Here is a 25,021-nt window from a genome sequence, read left to right on the forward strand (position 1 = left end):
TGATGGGGGTGGGTGCCAGGGCCACCCCTAGCTAAGCCATCCCTTCCTATCTGTCAGCACCCACTGATTGCTCTGAAACTTTTTATATCCTTTTATCCATTTCGTTTGAATCACTACCAGAAAAATTGCTTAATCTCCAGCACAATACTGCAAAGATAGACGGAAAGTGTAAAACCTAAAGCCCCTCAGCCCTTACAAGATGAACAGTAATTTATAGAAGATGATTTGTTGCCATATCTTTGCTTAAATGTTGCCAGACTTGAATAATTTGAAATCTGTTAAGCAGAATCTAGATTGATGAGCAACAAAAGTCCAGTGTCAACTAGGGCTTATTTATCTCCAGCTCTGCAAGCTAATCCTAAAGAGAAGTTGAATTTAAATAAATTTATTCTAAGCATAACCACAATGCTGTAAATAATGTGTCACTTGATACGCAGGAATATACATTACATACCACGGGACATAAAACACACTAAGTGCTGTACCAGCCTAGCTTTCAGGCATTTATTTTACTGCACTATGCTTCTGTGTCTCACCTCTCCCTGTCAAGGCACATTTGTATTAATATTATCAGGTCCAATACCAAGCGAAGAACAGGGATTGAGAAAGTCAAGAGCATTCGGTTCACAGGTGTGCTCCTGCTCGCAGTGGGACCCCCAACTTCGGAGTGCTGAGACTGTGCAAGATGAAACATCAGAAGGTAGCAGCAGCCAGCGAACACAACTCCTTGCCTCCTACAACCACAGGCAGAGGAAGCACATTGGTGGCATCAGCAGCTTGTTAGCCATGGGCCGAATTTTTGCGCACTCAGAGACTGCGGTGCTAATTTGATTGAGCAGCGCAATTGGTTCGTTCAGCTCTAGCTGGCAATGTGAGATGCCAGCACTCCTTGCCTAGCTCCAAGGGGAACTAAGGCACTTTCTCAAGCAGTGGGAGGACCTTGCGTTGGAGATGTAAGCTGTAAAAAGTTCAGAATGCTGAGTAAGACCTGACACCTTTACAGCCCACCCAGCAGAAAACATTTAAGAACTCCAGTGGAACTTACTTCCTCTGGAAGTTTCCCTCTAAAATACCTTTATGATTAGGTAAAGTTTCAAGCAAACATGCAGTAGTTTCCCGGAAGCGTTATCAAGGCTAGTTACATTAGTTAATTACAAACTGCAAATGAGCAGGATGAAGCTTTGTGCCTGCTTTAGTGGAGGCAAATGTTACCACAATTCTTATTTAGTACCAGTCTTCCAAATCACATGCATGACTGGGAATGTGCATGGTGCCGATCAAGCGATGGGCAGCACCAGTAGTACAAGGAGTCACTTGTGTAAAGGCATGAGACAAACCAGCAAAACAGAGCTAGTGCACAGGCATTTTGGAATGAAACACTAATTGAATGATGTTTTTAAGAGTGTTAAAATAGGGAATATAGCATATTTTTGCAGGATAATTACTCCAAATATATGGCCATATGGGAAGGGGAGAAGTCATAAACTGATGACTGCAGAGATCAGAGGACCACTGCTGATGATCATGGAGAAAAAGTCGATGAAGGAGATGCTCCATGCAGACAGGCATTGGGATATGAGAAGCATTAAGAAGTGAAGCTATTGCCTAATCATTTTTCTGATATAGAAATACTCCTCATGTGGAAACAATAATAGCAGTTGGGAAATCAGTACTTCCATCAGTAGTGATTAAATCTCCATTGCCCAAATCAGAAATGTGTAAATACAAACGAGAGGCATTTACACTCTGTTACCACATGGCTTCTGTCACGTCAAGCTGCTAGAGAAAACTGTCCTCCCAAGGGCCAAGGACCTGCGACGTTTTGTCCTCACCCTCACCAGGCCTGGGCATGACCTTGCTGCTTTGCTTCAGCTCTGCCCAGAGGGCGGTGGAGGGGCACTTCCCACAGCCCCTGGCTAAGGGCAGGAACCAGCTTACAACTAGTGAACCGTCACTTAGGGAAAGGTTTGCCACCTATTCAAACAAATTTTAAAAAACCAAAAAATGACATGGTTACAAAAATGTGGGCTCCATGAAAAAGCCAGTCTGTTTTAAAAATGTACCAATCTTTGATGTTTTAGACTAGTTTTGCTAGTTTGTTTTTTTTTAACACGATAGCTGGCATGCCCTAAAGTGGGGAATACCAAATTAATCTTAGCTGTAAATTGTTCAGCCTGACGGTCCATAGTTTAATCTTCCGACTGTGACTGATAGCAAGCTTATATCACTTAGCCAGCTGCTCCGGGGCTTTGTTCAATTAATCTGAATTCTTTATCTACAAATACTTTTGATTTGCACAATAGGTCGGTGACAGTTCAGGAGTGCACGCATTCCCCAAAGCTTCCCACCATCACAACTGAGCTCCACTGCAGGATTGTTGATAAGCCATGCATAATTCAGTATGTTTCTTAGAACAACTATCACTTTGCCAAAGGAGTGGGATTGAGTTGTGCGTGTAAGAGTTTCTTAGCATCAGCTTTTTTCTTTTACATTTTCATGCCTCTTTCAGGTTTAAGCTTTTTTAAACTACATCTTAGACATTTTTAGAACATACTAACTATCATTCTGTTTGGAAGGCATACAGTGACCATACCGCTTATTCTTACTTTCCCACACAGCTTGACAGTGTACAGGCCTGTTCTGTATCTAAATTTACAAGCTGTGACAAGTGATAAATATCCTAATTCTAAAAAGCTATTGTGTACCTCTGAGACAATTAAAATTCCTTAGATACCTAGATGCAGTACATAATACATTTAGTCAACATTAGAACACGATAGAAAAGGAACGTTTCATCCCAGGACAGATCCGAGCATCTATAAATAGACCTTCAGTTTAAACAAAAATATTGTAATAATGCTCATTGGGAAATCCCCTTTCCTCAGATTACAAAAGTAATATTAAATCCTAGATCACCTCATGCTGTGCAGTAAGAACTGAGCAGAAGAGTTTATAAAAAGTGCCAAATAAGTTATATATTCTTTTTTTAAGGAGAAAAATACTGGTTAAAAGTGATGCCTTTTTAATTCTTTCATCTAACCCAAGAAAGTCATGCCACACACTTCAGGGCACAGACTGAGCTCTGGCCCACCCTAATCCATACAGTTTAGCAGCAGGAGAAGAGAATACACGGGTTTCCCAGGTTTGGCCATAAAATGTTTTGATCGAGACACACCATTTTATTCAAAACATATTCCTCACTCAGTTTTGCTTAGATTTCTCTGGAGGTTGTACATACTTTTCCAGGAATGTCTGGCAGGAAGACAGTATAACTGTAATGTGTGATAGAAAGGAAGTTAACCGCTGACCAAATATAAATATTACGCTATCACGGCACCTGAAATGTACAGCATTTCTGAGGTGCAAAGCAGCGGTAGGAAAGAACTCATCCTTTGTTTACTGCATTCCTTCTCTGCTTTTAGTGGTGAGATAGAAGGGTGTCTCCCAATTCTTCTTTGCCAGTTAGAAGCTGTGGTAGTTTAATTAAGGAATATAATGGAACTTTTTTGAGAAGGTTGCTTTAAAAAAGAAGACAAGAAGAGAAGAATGATGTCATGTTCAGGTGGAGAAAGATTCATGACAGTCAAGAACTAACTGATTTGGGCTTGTTTTGTGTCACCAAGGTCCACTGCGCGGAGTTAGTGTTGCTGGTGGTTGCTGCTGGCATCAGTCTATCATTGCATTCTGGACAGCAATGTCTACCTTTTTGCATAGGAACACATACCTTGGAGTGCCTAATAGTCCAATTCAAACAGTGTGTGCTAAAATAATAAGTAGCCTTATGACTGCTTGGTGAATCCACACACAGCAAGAGATGTGCCCCATTCTGAGACAGACCTCGCTGACACGTGAGCAGGTTTGTATGGCAGTGCTGCTGGCTATTCTGGCATGGTCCAGTTCACATCTGTGAATCAGCCAGAGCACTTTATTCTCTCATTCTAAATGTTCATATTTCTACATAAGTATTTCTGACTGTGTAGCCGTCTATGGTCATAGCAATGGTAACTTAAAGTGTGTGAAACAGTATCAGCAGTCCATGAAGTTAGGAACAGCATAAATTAAAGACTTACACTGTGTAGCCTATCTTAATTGACTCTTTACCTCAAGGAACAGAGTCAGGGCTTGTTTGCAAATCACAGTTCAGCCTGAACACCAGCAGCTTGCTTACCCATCCACATCAACACCACAGGTGTACCCTTAAAGCTTCCACATGGGAGGTATGCTACCATTTCTTGAGCTCATGTCCAAGGACTTGAACATTTGGTAACTGCTGATGGTGGTATTGCTGACGTCTAGTGTGTCAATAGCCTACATTCTGTGATAACTCCCACCTGGGAGGAAAATACTGTGCAATTGTTTCAATTTTATTCAGTTTAGTGTTCTTGGTTGGAGGATCTCAGTTTGGCCTTTTTCTGCCAGTGCTGGTTTTACTTATTTCAGAGCTCAGTCAGCTTTCTTCTAGCATTTAAATTAACTTTGGAAATCCCAAATTGAAAGCCTGTGGTCTTGCATGTGTCACAAGACAAAGAACCACAACATTTTGAGCTGTTTACAGCCTCGTGTAATCTTGCCCAGGCCTCTAGACACTGTTAAGCATCAAGTCGGAAGGAAAGACTAAGCTGCAATTTTTAAGTTCTTGGATCACAACCCACAGACTGAAAGCTGCAAAAGATGCTGTTTCTTCTTTTTATTGCAGATATTCTCAAGAGCACCTGGAAGACTTACATAAATGACCTCAATTTTAACCTGTTTGGACTAGATTAGTGTGATGGAAAAAATGTCACGGGTGAGATTCCAGCCCAACCTCTAGATGGGAAAATTTTTTCCTCTATAAATAGCACCATGCTCTTTTGGCTGTAACACTTTTCTCACTACTAAATTAGAATTCACAAGTCTTCTGCAGGATTCATAAGGGGATCAAAGATTAGAAACTTCTTTGAAGTTTGTCTTCCTTTGCTCTACTCTTAATACATACCTGCACTAATCCACCACGGTTCTCCCAAACTAATCAGTCACTCTCCCTCCCCAAAAGGGACAAGTACACAGGCTTTTTTTCAAATATCCATTTATTTGCGCTCATTATCCACACTTCATTTTGCAAAGGCATGACATTTTGTTAATTGATTTTTCAGGTACTGTAAAGAGGCCAGATCTGTTTTCTGAAACCGTTTGGTCTAAATGCGATTTGCCAGTAATATTTACAGTATTTATAACTTCGGTCCTGTTTATTGCCTGTGAGGCACACAGTGGATTGAACTGTGTGCATAAAAAATTCATAATATTTCACCTTTGACAACAGCTATTAAGAATAAGATTGCAATGAGATCATCTCAGACTCACTTTTTTAATTTGGTCCTTCTTGATAAAGATCAAAGAAACACTGAACCTCAGGGTTATTTGCCTCTTGTTTAGGAAAGCAAGCTAACAGCCTCATTGACCCTAAGCAGAAATTACACAAGGGAAAATATAATTTCAAAAATCTTTTCAAAATTTCCATAATTCAAACTGTGACATAGGTATTTCTTTGTCTTACTGTGACTCAAACTTGGCTCATAACTACCACATCAAACTTCATGTATCTCTAAATTACTTCTTTTTTTAAAAAAAAAAAAAAAAAAAGCCTATTATAATAGACTTTGTAATTATTTTTGTCATTGACAGCAATTGGTTCAATTGGGCACCTGTTTGACTCATGGAATTTAAAGCTGAAGTCCCACACTGTGCTCACTGGGTCTGACCTCACGGACAATACAAAATGCAGAAATGAACCAGATGCAGTATGCGGTGCTTTTTGGAGATGGATCTTTATGGATTTGAATGTCTCTAGATTTCCACAAGTGTGAATTTAAGAGGGCACAACAACTCTGGATGAAGTCAATGAAACACCTAGGTGAGAGCTGTCTCCAATGATGAGCGCCATAGTTAGACATCCAGAATTAACCTTTTCTAAATATTGATTTATATACTTTAATGATAATGCATGAGAGGGACAGGCTGAAGAGGAAAGTTTCTCAAAAGTCCTGCAAGGTCCTTCTTCATTAGTGGGAGACTGTGATATTTTAACTGCAATTCCATTAGAAAGCAGATTAGTCTGGAAGAAGGGGGAGGAGGGGGGAAGGAAGAAGAAGGAAAAAGAAAGAAAATAAATTTTAAAAAGAAAAAAAAAGAAAAAAGAAAAAGAGAATGGGAAGAGCTCTCACTTCTTCAAAGCTTTATCTCTTAATTTTTCTTTGGGTTAAATTAAGAGATTAATCCATTCCGATGAATGCCCACAGGGTTCACTTCTAAACGAGTATTTCCCCCCTCATCAGATAGAATAGGAAGATTAAAGTATGAAAAGACAATTTATAGTGAGTTCTCTGGTCTTCAGAGAGGTTTTAATTTGGATGTGTCAGATATGTTCCAGCTGCTTCTTGCCTTCATAATTTCAAAAGGACGTTTTAAGTGTTACTGTTCTGAGTGCTGTGCATCCCCAGAAAGCCACGTGCTGTGCTTGTCCCTGTTACAGGCTCCAGACTGACCATGGGTTTTCCCCAGATTCTGAGCATCGCACTCCACCAGCAGGTCTCTCCTAACCCAGGCTGCAGAGGGGACCAGCCTCCTGTTCCCCTCGCACCCCTATTGGAGGAGGTTCCCTTCAGGCTCCAGGAAGACTAGATGCTTTAGGAAATGTGATTTGAAGACTGAAAAAATACTTACTTTAGAAACAGTTTCGCTATTTTCTTTGTATCCCTCTATGAAATGAATTAAGTCCATTATACTGCAATATCATGATCTCCTGTTGACCAGGGGAGAACAAAACCAGCCACAGGACATCTTTAAAATAAAGATGGGTCTGATAAAACAGCTCAGTATAGGGATACCTAAACAGATTGCCACAGTAGCTATGTTCGCAAGACTGATCACTGCATCAACATCTCCTCACAAAGTCAAAGGAGAGAAATAGTTTGGGTGCCTGCGAAGGGAATAACCTTGTTTTGGGGTAATGCACTACCTCCTCCAGTGAAAATGGTATCTGTCAGCCTGGTGTGTGAGTGATTTGAACTGCTTTTTACCCTCTGCAGATTAAACATTATGAGTCACAGTGACTAAATTAGGAGCTCATAATCAGTCAAATAATCCTGTGTGGAAATGGTCCAGGAAAGAGGATTTGTCACTATCCATTTCTTCCTTGTCGCCCATTACCCAATACCTGCACAAACATTTGTACTTTCCCACCCCATTTTACAGACAGGAAAAGTGAGGTGGATAATTTAAGTCACTTTTTATAAGCCAGACAGAAATAAGTGCCAAAAACTGGAACTGGAGCTGCCAGGTCTGAGCCAGAACAATTTTAGCACACAGACATAGAATCTCCCCGACCAGCCTTCTTACACCAAAAAATGCAATTTTATATGCATTTTACAACAATAACAAACATGATGATTGTTGCAGTTGAGCTGGCACTAGAGCTTGGCAAAATTTTTTCAACTGTTCTTTGCTCATAAAAAGTGGACTTCGCAGAATTGAGAGTTTCATGGATATTTTCAGTTTTGACAAACTTCAGCTCAGTAAATTTGCATCCCCTCCAAAAGTTTCAGGTTGGCATCTTCATAAAAAAGTAGTTCTGCGTTTCCAAACCTGCCTCTACTTATTCATTGCAGGGAGAGGTACTCCCAGAGCGGTACTGCTTTCCTCTTCTGTGTGCTCCAATGGGCAGGGGAAGATGGAGCAGTGTAGACAGTAAAAACATTGTCTAAGCTATTAAAATAGTATCACATTTAAAATACTATCACAAGAACCATATCTAAACCCCACTGAAATTAATGGACAACTTATACTTCATTGCGGTTGTTTCAGTCTGTTCAAAGAGAAACCACTGTGCCTACATCTCCAAGTCATCCTTTGAAGGGTTTTTCTCTTCCCAGCTGTAACAAATACAGTACGAAAAGTAGATGCTGAGAGTCTGGAAGGCAGCTAAAATATATTTTCAGCCCTTGCTCTTCCTGGCTGACATACAGCACTTTTCCAGATGCTTTGCCCCACAAAGCTGAAAATCCTAATTCAATACTGTTCTATTTTAATCCTATTCAGAGTGAAGTGATGGCATAATGTGATTCTTCCATCAAAATATTAGTATCAGAACAAGATCAGAAGGAAAAAAAATGACTTTTTCTGGTAGAAAATGAACAAAAAATCAGTCATAGAAATAAGATTGGAATGTATTTTCATATAGGAAAATCTTTGCATTTACATACTTATGTATTTAAGAACAATTGGTATATCTGCCCACCACGTCACAGTTTTCAGTGTTCTACCTGGTTTTGGAGGCAATTAACCACCTATTCAAGACCTCTGTGCTCACTTTAGTTTCCCCATTTCTCTACCCACCTGAATTTAGAAAGGCCAAGAAATGCGAGGTTAAAAAACAGCACGAAATCTATACTTTGAAGAAGGGATTGTGGAAATTCACACAAAACATGCAGTTTTGTATTTCTATAATTTTAAACAAAACAATAGCTGTCAGGAGATACTAATGCAAGTTTTGAAATATTCATCACCATTTTCTTGCTCAGTTTGAAACGAAATTGCTTCAGCACTCAGTGCTGTAGGTAGGTGTTGAATAGCATCATGTCTTTTAGTCTAACACCTTGCCGGAGAAGAATTGACTTTAACACCATGCTATTATTCTATTTTAAGAATCTTAAGCAATAGGGATTTCATCACTTGGAAGATTATTTAACAGACTAGTAGACCTTATGACTACAGAGTGTTTCTTAATATTATACCTACATTCTTCCATTTCCTACGCTCATAGCAGTTACCATAGCTGAACTCATTCTAAACAATCTGCCTTTCTTCCAATGCTCCACACATCAAACTCTTTCACAGTACTTAATGAAGGGTTTCCCATGTGGTGCTTACAGCATGTTAGAGTCTTTTCTGATGAAGTACAGAAAACTAATTTTGTGAGCAGGATATTCAGCCAATCACTAGGAATACAGATACAAACAATGAGGAAACTCTATGCCCCTTAAACGAGTAAAACAGAAACTACAGCTTGGGCATTGTGTTACGACACTGCAGAATCACAAGGTAATGCTAGGAACCACATCCCACAGCTGTGGGCCTTTGGCGTGTGATGTGAACCTCTTGGACACAGGAGAAGCTTCAATAAAGAGTATTTAAAATTCCAAGGGAAATATGTTAGGTATGTTGTAATAGGCTAGCTTTTTAGGAGTTTTTTCTTTATGTTTACACAATTGTTTCACTCCAAATCATACTGGTTTCAACCTCAACATGACTTAGTTAGTCATTCACTTTTTGTCATATTTAGCAGAGAACACACACACTCCTCTTAGATTGAAGCATCTGAATTTCTCAATTCTAGCCAATTTAGTGTAAATAAACTTGACAAGTTTTTTGACATACAAAAATACCCCTGTCTAAATAAAGAACAATGGTTTAGCATATTACACATTTTTAAACCTCAAAAGTAGTAGGTCAGAGCTGAGGGTATACTTGAACTTTTCTGGCAATCTTAGATAAAAATAATACTGGAAAAAACTATCTTTGGCACAGAATAAATCTGGGGAGGGCTGATAGCAGGACCTGGAGCTGAGCCTCAGCGTGGGGTTTTCCAGCTGTCCCACAGGTGTCAGGTCATGGGGCTTTGCCCCAGAAGAAGACTTCACGTGGGCCTTGCTGTACCATGGTATAGAGCTGCTCTGACATGGGAAGCCATGGGATGGAAGGTGTGAATGTGGCAGGGAGAGCTGCATGCTCCACACCAAGTGAAGAGGAATATTAGAAGCAACAAAGAATGGACCCCCTCCTTTAGTACAGCGAGCTCTCACTGCCTCTGGTTCTCTGCGTTGGTTTATTCAAACACAGCTGCCCTTGTTCACTGTATCAAACAAAGAGCTCACCCTGAACCATTTTAACCATTTCATTTTGAACATGGTAGGACAGCCAGAGGTGAGCTGTGGTAAGCTCCCCTGATCCTTCCTAGAACCCAGCTTCGAAATGGAGTGGTCTTTGGCTTCTGCCATTGTGTCCCACCTCCTTCAGCAAGGTGAGAAGCTGCCTCACATGCCACCATCATCGTGAATGACCTTCACAGACCCTGGTTTCCCTGTGTGCTAACTGCAAGTTACATGTAAGAGCCAAAAAGTGGATTTTAAATGGACAAAACAGACTAGCGACCCTGGCTTGCAGGTCAGTTCCCTGCCACAGAGCTGGTGAAATGCCAAGCGGTTTGGATGCCAGAGCTGTCCCTCCAGCCTCAGCACACAATTGAGCAGGACCCCATAGGAGCAGAGCCACATTATGACTGATCCTGATCAGCAGCTGATGGCATGGCTGTCACAGTTGGCGTGTTATCAGCAAACAGCAGCCTGGCTTACGCTCACGCTCCAGGGACAGGACTCCAGGAAAGACCAGAGGAGAAGCAGGCAAGTGCTGCACAGCCTGCCCTGTCCCTACCATGGGAAAAGAGCACAGTCCCACCGCTGCAAATCCATTTAATTGAGTCAATCAGAGTATGCAAGCTATTGCCAGAAAGTCAGCCGAGGAGCGTAGCACAGGCTCTGTGCACCTCCAGGCTTACTGCTTTCAAAGAGGTCACAGGAAGGGGAGAAGTCTGGTAGAGAGTGGCTGCATCGCAGCTCTATTAACACACTTCCCCACAACGCAAACATCATGTCTCCTTACTCTAAACAAGTGGGGTTTTACTCTGTAGGCATTATTTAATCAGTATTAGTATGCCAAAATGAGACACTGACTGGGATTTCTGAAAAGAAATGTAATCATCAGGGGTTTGGGGAGAGCTAGCACCACAAGACATCTGGCAGGGGAAAGACAAGCAAGAACAGGATCTCACTAGGACCACTTCAAGAATCACTGTTTACCCCAAGACACTCTGCCCCTCAAATAAACCTGTGTTTTCCTCTCACCCAGCCAGTGTCATCTGCTTTTTAGCAACATACAACACATCATGCTTTTTTTTTACAGCAGATACAAGATTTTGAGGTGAACACCTCAATTTACAACAGTAGCAGCCCCTCTATTTATAACATAGGCACATTTGTAAGAGGTTTCCAATTACTTCTGTCTCTCTGACATACAGAGATGCTGCTTAAATAGGAAACTGTGTTATCACATATGTTTGACGATTTCTAAAGCTAGATCATTTTGCATTTTCTACCCTAGTGAGCTAGGAAATTAACTGTAAAACTTTACTCTGCCCTCTAGGAAGCCTGATTTAGTCAAAGACATGATCTCAGGTAGTAACTACAGAAATAGCTATTTATTTAATTTAAAGAAAACCATTCTTCCAGCAGACAGTGAAGGGAAGAAATAATATGTCATGCCAAGCTTCCTGAGCCAACACTTCCCCTCTACATCCACTCTTGGGGTTACTTTCTGTGCATGTTGAAGTGCACTGCTGATCTGTGTTAAATAAGCTGTGGTAGAATGGAAAGCAACTAATTTGTGTTCCCTGGACATTGGGTAACTAATTTATCTCTTGCTGACACATAGACTATAAATAGAAAAAGACAATACAGTTTCACACTGATAACATTTCTATGAAATTTAATAGTTCAACAGTGAGGAAACAATTTTTTCTTCCTACCTATCTGCCCTATGAGGAGTGATGAATGGGAGCTGTGTTGCCTTTAATCCAAAGAAAGTAGGTGATGTTAGGTGTCTTCTCATGTGATGGCTTACCCAGGGCCTGACACCCTAAACACAGGGCGTGCCCTCACCCACTTGGCAACACACCTTCTCCTTCTCTCACCCGGGCCAGGAGTGGAATTAAAGATGAATTAAAGACAAATAAAAAACTTCTGGGCTGGACAGCTGTGCATATCACAAGAACGACATCAGAGAGATGACCCTCAGGAAGTGCTCATTCTCTTGCTCCCCCATGGAGGTGGAGGGAAACTAGACAACTGCTTAGATGAGCTACCTAACTTGTCAGCAAGAGCAGAAGTGCTAGGTCCTATTTTTCACCAGGTGACAGGCTGAGCTCTTCTGTACACAAATTTGTACAAGCAGAACACTTCCCCTGGGTAATTTTCATATCTGCCAGAAACATTCTTGCAACATGCACTAGTTGGTCACACATCCTAATCCCAACATTAAAGAGGGCTACCATCTTCAACCAAGTGAGCTGGAACAAAACGTATGCACCACATGCTTCCACATCCTTCCAGTGATTGGAATATGGTTTCAGTTTTTATGAGCTTAATGTACAAATATAATATAAAAATACACCAGAATATATAAATGAATTCAACTTCTTTTAAGACAAATGAAGAATCAGATGTAACTTTCTGGGTCTGAGATTACTAATGCTTCTTCCACAGTTTTTTGAATGGAAATCAGTTGACTCAAATTCCTCAGTTTGGAGTATTTTACTTTTAGAGGATTCTCAGCTGTAGGAACCTGTATGCATCCACTGTGTTCAAGGACAGTGCTGTACCTACAGACATTTTTTTCAGATTCACACCTGAAATTGCTAGGCAACAACATTTCTTGCAGAGATGTAGCCTAGATCTAATCAGAAACCAGGTAATTCTGTCCCTAAAAAAAGCCTTAGTGTAACCAAAGAGAAAAAGATTTCAACACCAGATAAAAGGAAGCGCTTGCCAAAGGTGTAAATGAAAGGTAAAAGCACAAAACAAAAGAGGATGACTACCCTCAAAGTAAAGTTTATTAGGAAATAAACAGAAATGAGTGATCAGTCCAACAGTAAAACAAGATACGAGCTTATGTTTGGGGGCATTGGAAAAGTTAGAAGCCCTGGACACATTAGTCTGGCATTTCAATTACCTCATATAAAAGGGGAAAGAGCAAATCCTTAGGGTTTTTAACGATTTTCATTTTGTTTATTTTAATTCATTTCAAATTAATACAAACACTGAAATACTTAGGTGCCTGCAGCATCTTGTCTCCTCTGGTGCTTCGTATGCCCTGGTCCCCCTGTCTGCACTCCTCTTGGGCTGATACCATTTGCTTTGATATTGACACAGTTCAGGCTCAATCCTGCCTTCAAAGAAAAATGGGCATGAAAATCCCTCAGTCCCCCTTTCAGCTCCAAGCTGAGGGCATGCAAACACTTCCCAGGGACTGCACGATCCAGTGGGTATTATTTTGTACTTAATAAAATTAACAGTCTTTACAGAAAATAGGATTTGAAAAGACATTTCAGCCACAGGATCCTTCCAAGTCTGGTAGATGAGGCAACAGCTACAATGTGATTTCTGATCCTTTTCACATCACTGGCATTATTTGATTAATTTTCTAAACTAAGTTTATTACACTGCATATCAAGAGGCATGAGAAAAGCAGACGACAAAGACTATGTTGCTTATTTTATATAAACTCTGTCCTAAACTGTTCTGCATGACTGCAACATACTTACTGAACACAGTTTACTGTGATTATTTACTGACTTCAGCCTGTAAGAAGGGATATTCTAAGTAAAAACAAAATGCAAAATTGCCTCAGGTTCACTCTTAATGCGATTTTTTTCCTGCAGCTGGAAAACCAGCCCCTTCTATATGCAATGTTCATTCAGCACCTACTCATCTATTATTAATAATATTTTTAAAAATTACACCGGGGAATGAAGATACCAAACCTGCAATTCAGTGGTGCGGAAGAGATTAGTGAGTGCTGCACAGACTACATTACCCCTAAACTAGACACAAACTCCAGTCTGGACAATCTTGGCATACATCTATTTAATATCCCTCCAGAAAGAAGGGCATTTTTTGGACTTACGGTTGGTTGTCCTGCTTTGATCACTCTGAGCACTGTCGTTTGACTGGTTGCTGGATACAGAGGATACGCTTGAGCTCCTGACAAAACCGAATGCAGCCAGCTTAGCTGCTGGCAACCGTGAATAACCTGGAGGACGAAGTCCAGACTGGCAGGGCTTGGGGAGATTTGATTTCGCAGCACTTGGACATGAGGCTTTCTTAAGATCAACTGAAAGAAAAAAAAAAAAAATTTATTAAATAAACTAAACTGGGATATACTGACAATTACCTGTATCACCCAGCTACATAAAGTCAGTAAAAAGACTGAATACAAGTTTTAATGGCCATTCAAACTGCAGTGATGTCTTGTTCTTTGCTCCACTAAAAAGAAGTTCTGTGGAACAATTACAGGTCACAATAACTTTTTAAAACATGAAATGCAGCAAGGACCCATGAGGCGTAACTCAAACTTCCAGCAAAGTAATGTAGTTCAAGTCTGCTAAGATTTTTTTGTAGTGTTATCTTCTTTTACACTGTGTCACTTTCTAATTTTACATTTGTTATGTGCCAATTAAAAGAAACTCAGAGACAAACACGCTATGCATAGCCTCCAATTTTGGAAACTATTGTAGAACGCCAACAATCCTCTTCAAGGACACAGGACTTCTTTGTATTCCATCAAAGAAAACACTTCTCTGAAGTCTTTCTTTCAGATTTTGCTAGAAGAAAATGCCCTTTTCTTGCACCAAACCTGGGAAGAAGGACATGACCCATAAAGTACTTTTTTAACATTCACCAGCCATTTCCACTGATGGACTTCTTGCTATAAACGATCAACCTATGCGAATGACACCAACCAAGTCTCAGACAACTGCCAATAGCAGACTTAGAACAGATGAAGTTAGGCAACAACAGTAGTTCAGCTACCATGTCTGCCTGTAGTACCTACTAACTGGTCATCTGTCTCTAGCTTGCGTCCTAACCCATGTTCTGCTGCTCTTGTTTAGGTGAACTTTTCTAGGCAAACCTGGAACATAGGTCCATAAATGCTCTAAATTGGAGCATGGCAGGATTGTCTTCAAGGACCAAAGATAGAGTTTGCTTTTGATTGGAAGGTGTGGCTACCAAGTGGATCTGGACCTTAACTGTACATAAAATTTGGACAGAGCTTTTCTTTGTAGGTTTAACAATACCAGATTCCTATTCCTTGTGGAATCCCAAGCAGCAAAAATACATATTTTTAAAAAATTAACAAAGTTCTCCAAAAGCTGATGCTAGAGAGTTTAATCACCCATCAGAACTGGTTGATTAGGAGACAAGGCTGCATTAAAACTATCAACATATTCTGCCAGAAAAGGCCACAAAGTCACCCTTTTTCCATTCTTATTTGGTGAACACTCTTTGTGCATCAGCCTGACACATACTTCAAAGGAATAAGTGAACATTCATAATAAAAAGGAAAAATAGAAATTAACTGCACAGTAAGAATACAGTCTTCATACTATTACAGTATTTAATTCTTTTGTAAACTATGTAGGTCACAGCCTTATTAATTTTAATGAAGCATTACACTTTGAGGAGACTATAGAAAACAGGACTAACTCCTTTGAGCAGAAAAATGTTATGGGGATTTTGAGGGATAGTTGTGTACCTCACCACAATAATAACACTAAGCTTTGTTTAACAAAACTAAGCCTTTTTATTTTTGAAATAGAAATACATGTAACACCAAGATAAAGAGTTTTATTATCCCATAAAACACATCAAAAAATGCTCCTTGCTCACCAAATGAAATAACATATATACTATAGACTCTTAAAAATGCCTTTTTGTACCCACTTTTCACAAGCTGAGGCCTTTATTAAGACACAAAGGGATGGATGTCTGTCTGCAGCACTTTTACCAGACCAGAGGAGGACACGCTGTGGAGAGTAACCCAAATGAAAATGTGCACATTGTGTACGCAGTGTATAAAAAAAGACTGTAGTATTACACAATACAATGTGTAATAAAAGTCTGCTAAAATCCCCATTCACTTTTTTTGGCACCAACGGGACAATTTTGGACTCTGTTCCTGAATCTGGCTTCATTTGGACTATGTAAAGATGGGCTGTGAAGTAGCTGTGGGCTGCAGGTGCAGGTGAAGGGCAGTGCAGGCACATTAGCATGGAGAACAGATAAGCAATGTTTACTATCAGTTTACTCCCAGGCTTCTGCAGCATTGCTTTGACAGTGGTCTGTTACAGCTGGTTTATGGTTATCTACAAAGCACCATCAAGCCAGACTTGTTCCCTCCCCACTGCTGAGGACATTCACGCCACACCTAAATGACTTCATGGCAAGGTACTACAGAACCTGATCTCAATGTTTCCCTCAGTGTTACTGGCACGGCTTGCAATTAGTGCAAATCACAGTAACTGATTTTCATGTAGGAACAAGAAAAAGTGTCCAGTGAAAGGCTTTAAGATCTCAAATACTAGAAATGACATGCTAATCATCTTTCAGATGGAATGTCTCTATTTGAGAGGACTAATATCTTCTTCTTTTAACAACTGCTGCACGGTGAGACTCAGATTGGCTTATGCCAGTGTACTGGTATAAGGCTGCAATTTTACCATGGAAGAATGATCCTGTGCTCTCTCCCTTCCACAATCAGACTCATCATGCCCCCACCAATGCTGATACAAATACTTCAGCAGTATTTTGGATGGGCCAGACTATCTTGCTTACCCAGCTGGCTGCACAGTCATAAGCTTGCTAGCGGCTGGGCATGGCCAAACATCAGCTTTGCCAGCTACCTAAAGGACTAATTACACAAAGGTGTGTGATAGAAGGCACACAGATCAGTCACAGTCTGCAAAAATATTCCCCGTTTTGCACCACTGACAGGACCAAGCCCAGGTAGCCTCCAGGTTTGAAGCAGAGGCTGCAGGAGCAAGGAACCTGCTCAGGTCAGTGGCAGCAGGGAGAGGGTATGGGCCTGTCTCTTGTGGGTTTACAGGTTTCCAAAAAATGCAGCAACAGGCCTGCACCGCAAAAGCTGAGAGTTGAGAAGCCTTTTACCTAAGAATCTCTGAAAACTGAGGTGGAGGGAGAAATCTTTCCATTTTACAGCAAAAAGCTGTAAATATCACAGATTTCCTGCAGCAGAATACGGGATATCCCACTGGGGCAAGGAGGGAAAGTGGTTAGAAATGGTTTTATTTAAAAAGCATTTGAAACCTGCTTGCCCTAGGATGGTGAGGTTCACCTGGGACTCCCATGTCCTCAGCTCAACTGCAGGGATGCCACACCGTGTCTCCAGGCTGCCACTCTCTGCACCACCGTGCGACCAAGCACCTGCAGTCCACAGCACACTGAGCATCTCAGGTGTCACTGAAGACGAATAAATTCCTTAAAACCAGAAGGGCTTTGGTGACAAATTGCCCAGCCATCTCTACCTTTTCTTCAAAATCATTGTTGGAGGCCTGGGCAGAGGATTCGGGGCTTTTTCTCACACTTACGAGAAACTGTGTGTTTCAGTTTACTACTTCAATTCAAATTCCCCCTGAACTAACAACATTTTGTTTCTTGAACTCACCATCATCCTTAAATTATTTCTCACTTTTATTCTTTGTAATCCAGCTCTTCTATACCTCAAGGATGTGGGAGCAGGACATTATCCGCATTAGGGATGCATTCAAATCCTTACAGCTAAGTCATTTTGTGTCTTCTCATTAAAATACATGAGACATCAGCCTATTGTACACATTTTCTGTTCTAAATATCCTTGAGTTTTATGATACATGTTCTTTCCCTATTTCTGTTTCTTAGAAGTAGGAGAAGACTCCTGCAAACAAGGTCTGGGAGTTCAAAACAAAAGTTATTTTAATGAGCAGCTTTCATTTTAATAAAAATGTGCCAAAATAAGCTTTAAAAATTGGCAAAAATTCTTTCCAGCTGTCTCACTGCCTGAAGCTAATTATAGAATTAAGTATTGTTGTCTGTATGGCACACAAGCAATTTTCTATGACACTTCAAGCTGTTCCCATCTAGAAACATGAAAACATTTTGAGGTAGTGACTGATTGACACAAACCAGATGTGCCTGGGGACCCTTCAGAAAAGAGTGAGCTAGACTGCTTATGCATCCTGCTGCATGTGAATCGCATCTCCATGCACATGTATAAGCAAATTTCATATGACTTCTCTGTGAAATGTGAAATAGGTTTTAGCTGAAATGGATGAAAAATTAAAGAAAGGAGTTACACAGATATGTTCTTATAAAAAACAGTAGTGTTTCAAGACTTCAACTCCACTTGCAATTCAGAGATCCTTGGCAAGCCTTTGTTTTCTTGTGGTGGGGTTTTTGGTTGTTCATGTTTTTTCTGACAAGTATTTCCATGAAAAATTTAATCATTAGGTGTCATTTTCTCTCAGAAACCTCACTTTTTTTTTTATAGGATTCTCTGAACAACCTCATTCTCATTTCATACTGGGGAATCTGGGGCAAAGAAGTTACCTGCAATGTCACTGAATTAGTCAGAGATAATACAAGCAGAGTTAACCCACCTCAGAATTAGCCCAATGACTGATATCTTTGCAGATTAAAAACAAATCGTGCAAGAAACCTGTTCTGTTGCCACTACCTTTGTGGTTTCCCTGTTATAGACATAATGACTTCTCTCTGAACAAGAACTGAGGAAAGGGGCTTTAAAACAGAGGCTTTAATGATTTACATCTAAACATCAGTGAGCAGGTTGTGCCCAGCTCCCCTGATGGTGTCTCACCCAAATACTGTCAAGCCTGGGACAGTTCCACTCCGAAGGCAAAACAGCTGTCACTGCTGAACATCAGTTAATTTCTGATTGGCAAGTCCACTGTCAAATGATAGGAAATGATCATCTCCTGCTTCAGATTTAGATGCCCCCAAAAACTCTTCTGTGCCTTCCCAACTCCCAGGCAACCCAGTGCTGGTTAGTGTGTTCTTACCACCTCAGGAATTTGTCAGCTCACACTCCAGTCAAACTGCAAATGTCCATGTTTGCTTTGTAGCTGACATGCAAAGCAGCAGCATCCCACAGAAACATCTAGCACAGGAATTGTCAGAGCCTGAGCCACTGCATTTTTCCACTGAAAGCCCAGAGCAGCAAGACCACTCTTCTGTGCACTCGAGCCACATCTCACCCACCCAGCTGCTGCTCACCAGCTGCTCAGAAGCACTGTGGGTGCCCAGCCAGTGACGATGCTTGGGTGTCCCCAGGGATGAGGTAGGGTATGAAGCATTTGTCTGCTGCTGCAGCCAGATTGTTACTCATGCCATTCTTATGACTGACAATTTAGCCTGGTTGACAGAGTCCGTTGGGAGGCAATCCTGAAGGACAAAGGAGCCAAGGAAGGCTGGGCATTCTTCAAGAAGAAAATCTTAAAGACACAGGACAGGCCAGCCCCATGTGCTGAAAGATGAACCGGTGGGGAAGAAGACCAGCCTGGCTGAAAAGAGAGCTTTGCTGGAACTCAGGGAAAAAAAAGAGAGTTTATGAACTTTGGAAGAAGGGCCAGGAAACTCAAGAGGACTACAGAGATACCATGAGTTTATGCAGGGGGAATACCAGAAGGGCCAAAGCCCAACTAGAACTTAATCTGGCTATCACTGTAAAAGACAATAAAAATGTTTCTATAAACTCATTAGTACCAAAAGGAGGGCTAAGGAGAATCTCCATCCTTTATTAGATGGCGGGGGGGGAAAACATAGTGAGGATGAGGAAAAGGCTGAGGTACTTAATGCCTTCTCTGTCTCAGTCTTTAATAGTAAGACCAGCTGTTCTCTGGGTACCCCACCCCCTGATCTGGAAGACAGGGATGGGGAGCAGAAAGAAGTCCCCATAATCCAATGGAAAATGATTAGTGACCTGCTACACCACTTAGAAACACACAAGTCTATGGGGCCTGGTGGGATACACCCAAGGAGACTGAGGGAGCAGGAGGAAGTTCTCACCAAGTCACTTTCCATCATTTATCAGCAGTCTTGGCTACCAGGGATGTCGCAATTGACTAGAAGTTAGCAAATGTGAAGCCCATCTACAAGAAGGGCCAGAAGGAAGAGACAGGGAACTACAGGCCTGTCAATCTGACCTCAGTGCCAGGGAAGGTTATGGCCCAGGTCATCCTGAGTGCCATCACACGGCACGTATAGGACAACCAGGTGATCAGGCCCAGCCAGCATGGCAGATCCTGCTTGACTAGCCAAATCTCCTTTTATGAGAAGGTGACCCACTTAGTGGGTGAGGGAAAGGCTGTGGATGCTGTCTGTGTAGAATCTAGTCAAGCCTTTGACACTGTTTCCCACAACAACCTCCTAGAGAAGCTGGTGACTCATGGCTTGTACAGGCATATTCTTCACTGGGTAAAAAACTGGCTGGATTACCAGCCCCAAAGAGTTGTGGTGAATGGAGCTAAATCCAGTTGGTGGCCAGTCACAAGAGGGTTCCCCAGGGATCAGGGTTGGGGCCAGACTCGTTTAATATCTTTACCAATGATCTGGATGAGGGGATTGAGTGCATCCTCAGAAAGTTTGCAGACTACACCAAGTTGGGTGGGAGTGTTGATCTGATTGAGGGTACGAAGGCTCTACAGCTCTACAGATGGACCTGGACAGGCTGGATCGATGGGCTGAGGCCCATTGTATGAGGTTCAACAAGGCTAAGTGCTGGGTCCCACACTTTGGTCACAACAACCCCATGTAGCGCTACAGGCCTGGGGAAGAGTGGCAGGAAAGCTGCCTGGCAGGGAAGGACCTGGGTGTGCTGGTTGACAGGTGGCTGAACATGAGCCATCAGTGTGCCCAGGTGGCCAAGAGCATCCTGGCTTGTATCAGGAATAGTGTGGCCAGCAGGAGTAGGGAAGTGATTGTCCTCCTGTACTCGGCACTGGTGAGGCCACTCCTACAATACTGTGTTCAGTTTTGGGCCCCTCACTACAAAAGGGACACTGAGTTGCTGGAACATGTCCAGAGAAGAGCAACAAATCTGGTGAAGGGTCTCAAGCACAAGTCTTCTGAGGAGCAGCTGAGGGAACTGGGGTTGTTTAGTGTGGAGAAGAGGAGGCTGCGGGGAGACCTTATTGCTCTCTACAACTACCTGAAAGGAGGTTATAGCAAGGTGGGTGTTGGTCTCTTCTCCCAAGTAACAAGTGATAGAATGAGAGGAAATGGCCTCAAGTTGCCCAGGGGAGGTTTAGGTCAGATATTAGGAAAAATGTCTTCACTGAAAGGGTTGTCAGTCATTGGAAGAGGCTGCCCAGAGAAGTGGTGGAGTCACTGTCCCTGGAGGTATTTAAGACATGTAGATGTGGCACTTAAGGACATGGTTTAGTGGTGGACTTGGCAGTGTTAGGTTAACAGTTGGACTTGATGATCTTAAGGGTCATTTCCAGCTTAAATGATTCTGTGATTCTATGATTCTATATGGCTAAGTCTCAAGTGTGGTAACAAGCCCTTAGCAAATCTCCAATGAAGTGTGTGTCTCCCTTTGAAGCACTTAGTGTTCCTTTACGTCAGATTGTTCTCCCAAAGAAAGCAGAGAGTGCCAACAGATAACACTGATTAGAGGAGGATTAAGAATATTTTCCTCTTTGAATTCTCCCCTTGTCACTTCTTTCCTTAAACAATTAAGAAGTTTGCCACTCAAATCCAGGCACCTCACATTTTAAACATATAAAATAAGCAGGCAATTGGAGTAGCAATAATGCAACATTTCAGGAAGTAACCTCAAAAGCCCTTTTCTATCATCAAATCTCATGTACTTTCTCAAGTATTAGGTATTACTGAGAAGAAACATAAAAGCAAAGCTTTCCTACCAGGAGAAAGATGTAGACATATTGCAGCATTCATGATGAAATACAGGATACATATGCAAATACACAAATAAATGCATATATTTGTGTGTGTCTGAGTAATCATAAACATTGCTGTCCTGAGATAAATTGTAACTTTAACAAGAGTTGACTTGCTTAGAAATAAAAGGAATTTCTAGACCTTCAGGACTGGCAAATTTAATACACAGAGAGGTGATAAGGAAACAATATTTCATTAAGTCACTCTTTGAGAAAAAATACTACAAATACTACTTAAAAATGTAGAATTAAGTGAAGTTAGGGTAGAATAAACTGAAGTTTTAATGATGAGATCTCTGTTACACTTTCTAAAAACAGACATTAATCCCATCAAAATAATCAGCTAATTAATGCAAATCATAATATGTTTGCTCCAAGAAGTCTTTATAACCAAGGAAAACATATTCATAATTTGTATGTTATAGACACAGTATCCTTCAATGCTTGTTTTGAATTACAAGTCTCCCATAGAAAGAGCAGAGTCAATTTACATAAAATAAACAAATGTTAAGCTTTTGGAGACACTATTGCACCTTTAAATACATCACAGTTCAGTGAATTCCTATCTTACCTACAGTGCAGAACGCTTTTCCTTAGTCAAGCTGCTTGCCTGACCCATCCGAGGCAAAGCATCACCTAAGGAGTGGCACTGCTTAATGAGGAACTCACAGCCAATGCTAACATGTGTGCCATAGAATGAATCATAGAATCATAGAATATCCTGAGTTGGAAGGGACCCATAAGGATCATCAAGTCCAACTCCTGTCCCTGCACAGGACAACCCCAAAATTCACACATCTCTGAGGGAGTTGTCCAAGTGCTTCTTGAATATCATCAGGCTTGGTGCCGTGACTGCCTCCCTGGGGAGCCTGTTCCAGTGCTCCAACACCCTCTGGGTGAAGAACCTTTTCCTAATATCCAACCTAAACCTCCCCTAGCACATCCTCCTGCCATTCCCTCAGGTCATAAAATCATAGAGTCATAGAATGTCCTGAGTTGGAAGGGACCCTGTTGTGGTTCAGGCTCAGTTGGCAACTAAACACCAAGCAGCTGCTTGCTCACTCCCCCCACACCTCTGGGATGGGGAAGAGAATTGGAAGAGCAAAAGGAAAAAAAAAAACTTCTGGGTTGAGATAAGAACAGTTTAATAATTAAAATAAGTTAATAATGATAATAATTATTATTATAGTCATAACAATAATGATAATATAATAAAAAGGAAAAGGGAAAAAGGGAAAAAAACAGAAATGCAAACGATACAACCACTCACCACCTGTCAACCAATGCTACTGGTCCCTGAGCCGCAATTGCTGCTTCCCTCCCCCGGCCAGCTCCTCCCAGTTAACATACTGGGCATGATGTTACATGACACGGAATATCCCTTTGGCCAGTTTGAATCCGCTCTCTTAGCTGTGCCCCCTCCCCTCCTGGCTTCTTGTGCCGGCAGAGTGTGGGAAGCTGGAAAAGTCCTTGACTAGTACAAGCACTACCCAGCAACAGCCAAAACATCAGTGTGTTATCAACATTGTTTTCATACTAAATCCAAAGCACAGCACTAGGCCAGCTGCAGTGAAGAATAACTCTATCCCAGCTAAAATAGTGACAGACCCACAAGGATCATCAAGTCCAACTCTTGTCCTTGCACAGGAAAACCCCAAATTTACACCATACCTCTGAGGGCATTGTCCAAGGCCTTCTTGAGTAGCATCAGGCTTGGTGTTGTGACTACAGTCCTGTCATTGGTCACCAGAGAGAAGAGATCAGCATCTGCCCCTCCTCCTCCTCTTGTGAGGAAGCTGTAGACCTTGATGAGGTCTCCCCTCAGTCTCCTCTTCTCCAGGCTGAACAAACCAAGTGACTTTAGCCACCTCTCATACAGTTTCTCCTCTAAACCCTTCACCAACATTGTGGCCCTCCTTTGGACGCTCTCTAGTAGCTTTGTATCCTTAATGCACTGTGGTGCCCAAAATTGCACACAGCACTTGAGGTGAGGCCACACCAGTGCAGAGCAGAGTGGGACAATCACCTCCCTTGACTGGCTGCAATGCAGTGCTTGATGCCTCCCAGGGCACGGTTGGCCCTCTTGGATGCCAGGGCACACTGTTGGCTCATGTTCAACTTGCTGTCAACCTGGATCCCCAGGTCCCTCTCTGCAGAGCTGCGCTCCAGCCTCTCATTCCCCAGTCTGTATGTACATCCAGGGTTGCCGTGCCCCAGGTCCAAAATCCAGCACTTGCTTTTGTTAAACTTCATACAGTTGGTGATTGCCCAGCTCTCCAGTCTGTCCAGTTCCCTCTGCAGAGCCTGTCTGCCCTCAAAGTGTCAACAGCTCCCCCCAGTTTTGTGTCATTGCCAAACTTAATTAGTATTCCTTCAAGACCAGCATCCAAGTCATTTACAAAGAGACTAAAGAGTACTGACCCCAAGATGGATCCCTGCGGAACCCCACTAATGACTGGCCACCAGCCTGATGTAACGCCATTTACTACAACCCTTTGAGCCCGACCCATCAGCCAATTGCTCACCCACTGCATTACCTGCTTACCCAGCTGTATGCTGGGCATTTTGTCCGGGAGGATACTCTGAGAGGCAGTATCGAAAGCTTTACTGAAATCCAAAAAGATTACATCAACTGGCTTTTCTTGGTCAACTAGGTGGGTAACCTTGTCATAGAAGGAAATCAAATTTGTTAGGCAGGACTTTCCCCTCATGAACCCGTGCTGGCTAGGACCAATGACTGCGCTGTCTTTCAGGTGTTTTTGTGTTTTTCAGTAACTCCCAGAATAATGTTCTCCATAATTTTACCAGGCACAGAAGTGAGACTGACGGGCCTGTAGTTACCGGGGTCATCCCTGTTGCCCTTCTTGAAGACTGGGACAACATTTGCCAGCTTCCAGTCAACTGGGACCTCCCCAGATTCCCAAGAAGATTAAAAAATCACTGAGAGAGGTCTTTCTGTGACATCAGCCAGCTCTTTAAGTACCCTTGGATGAATCCCATCAGGCCCATCGACTTAGATCCAGCTGGAGCAGCAAGTCCTGCACAAGATCAGGGTTTATTAGGAGTCCTACATTAGGACCCATGTCCTACAGATGAAGAAGGATCATGGCTCCAGTCACATTTTAGACATCACGCTTGTGGGATCAATCGTTATTATTTTACTTTTTACTTGGTGTGTCTTAAAACTAACGAAACCCTCAATGTACTTGTAGTACTTGCAATCCATCACAGCAGTTCAGGGATTTAATTATCATTTACTTTAGAGTCAGTTTTATGAGTATTAGTATTATACACGGGCCAAACCACTCAGCTTATCAGTGCTGCTTAAACAGACTGCTACATTATTCATGGCATGGCAGAGGGGAATAAAATCCTCATTATGAGCCACTGCTTCTGTCCTCA

General features: G+C 41.8%; 1 protein-coding gene and 1 long non-coding RNA gene across 2 annotated transcripts in view; one reads left to right on the forward strand and one right to left on the reverse strand.

Moving 5' to 3' along the window:
• The window catches only part of MTUS2 (microtubule associated scaffold protein 2), a 329,597-nt gene that overhangs the window by 173,551 nt on the left and 131,025 nt on the right, over positions 1-25,021 (reverse strand). The window contains exon 5 of the mRNA XM_064441072.1: positions 13,771-13,977. Within this exon, the coding sequence (XP_064297142.1) occupies positions 13,771-13,977 (207 nt within the window). The remainder of the gene's footprint in view (positions 1-13,770; positions 13,978-25,021) is intronic.
• Positions 4,696-6,758, forward strand: LOC135310253 (uncharacterized). Its single transcript, XR_010370406.1, has 3 exons — positions 4,696-4,786; positions 5,662-5,890; positions 6,509-6,758. It is a non-coding gene; the product is annotated as an uncharacterized LOC135310253 (long non-coding RNA).

This window comes from Phalacrocorax carbo, chromosome 1 (genome assembly GCF_963921805.1).
Source record: "Phalacrocorax carbo chromosome 1, bPhaCar2.1, whole genome shotgun sequence".
Lineage (NCBI taxonomy): Eukaryota > Metazoa > Chordata > Aves > Suliformes > Phalacrocoracidae > Phalacrocorax > Phalacrocorax carbo.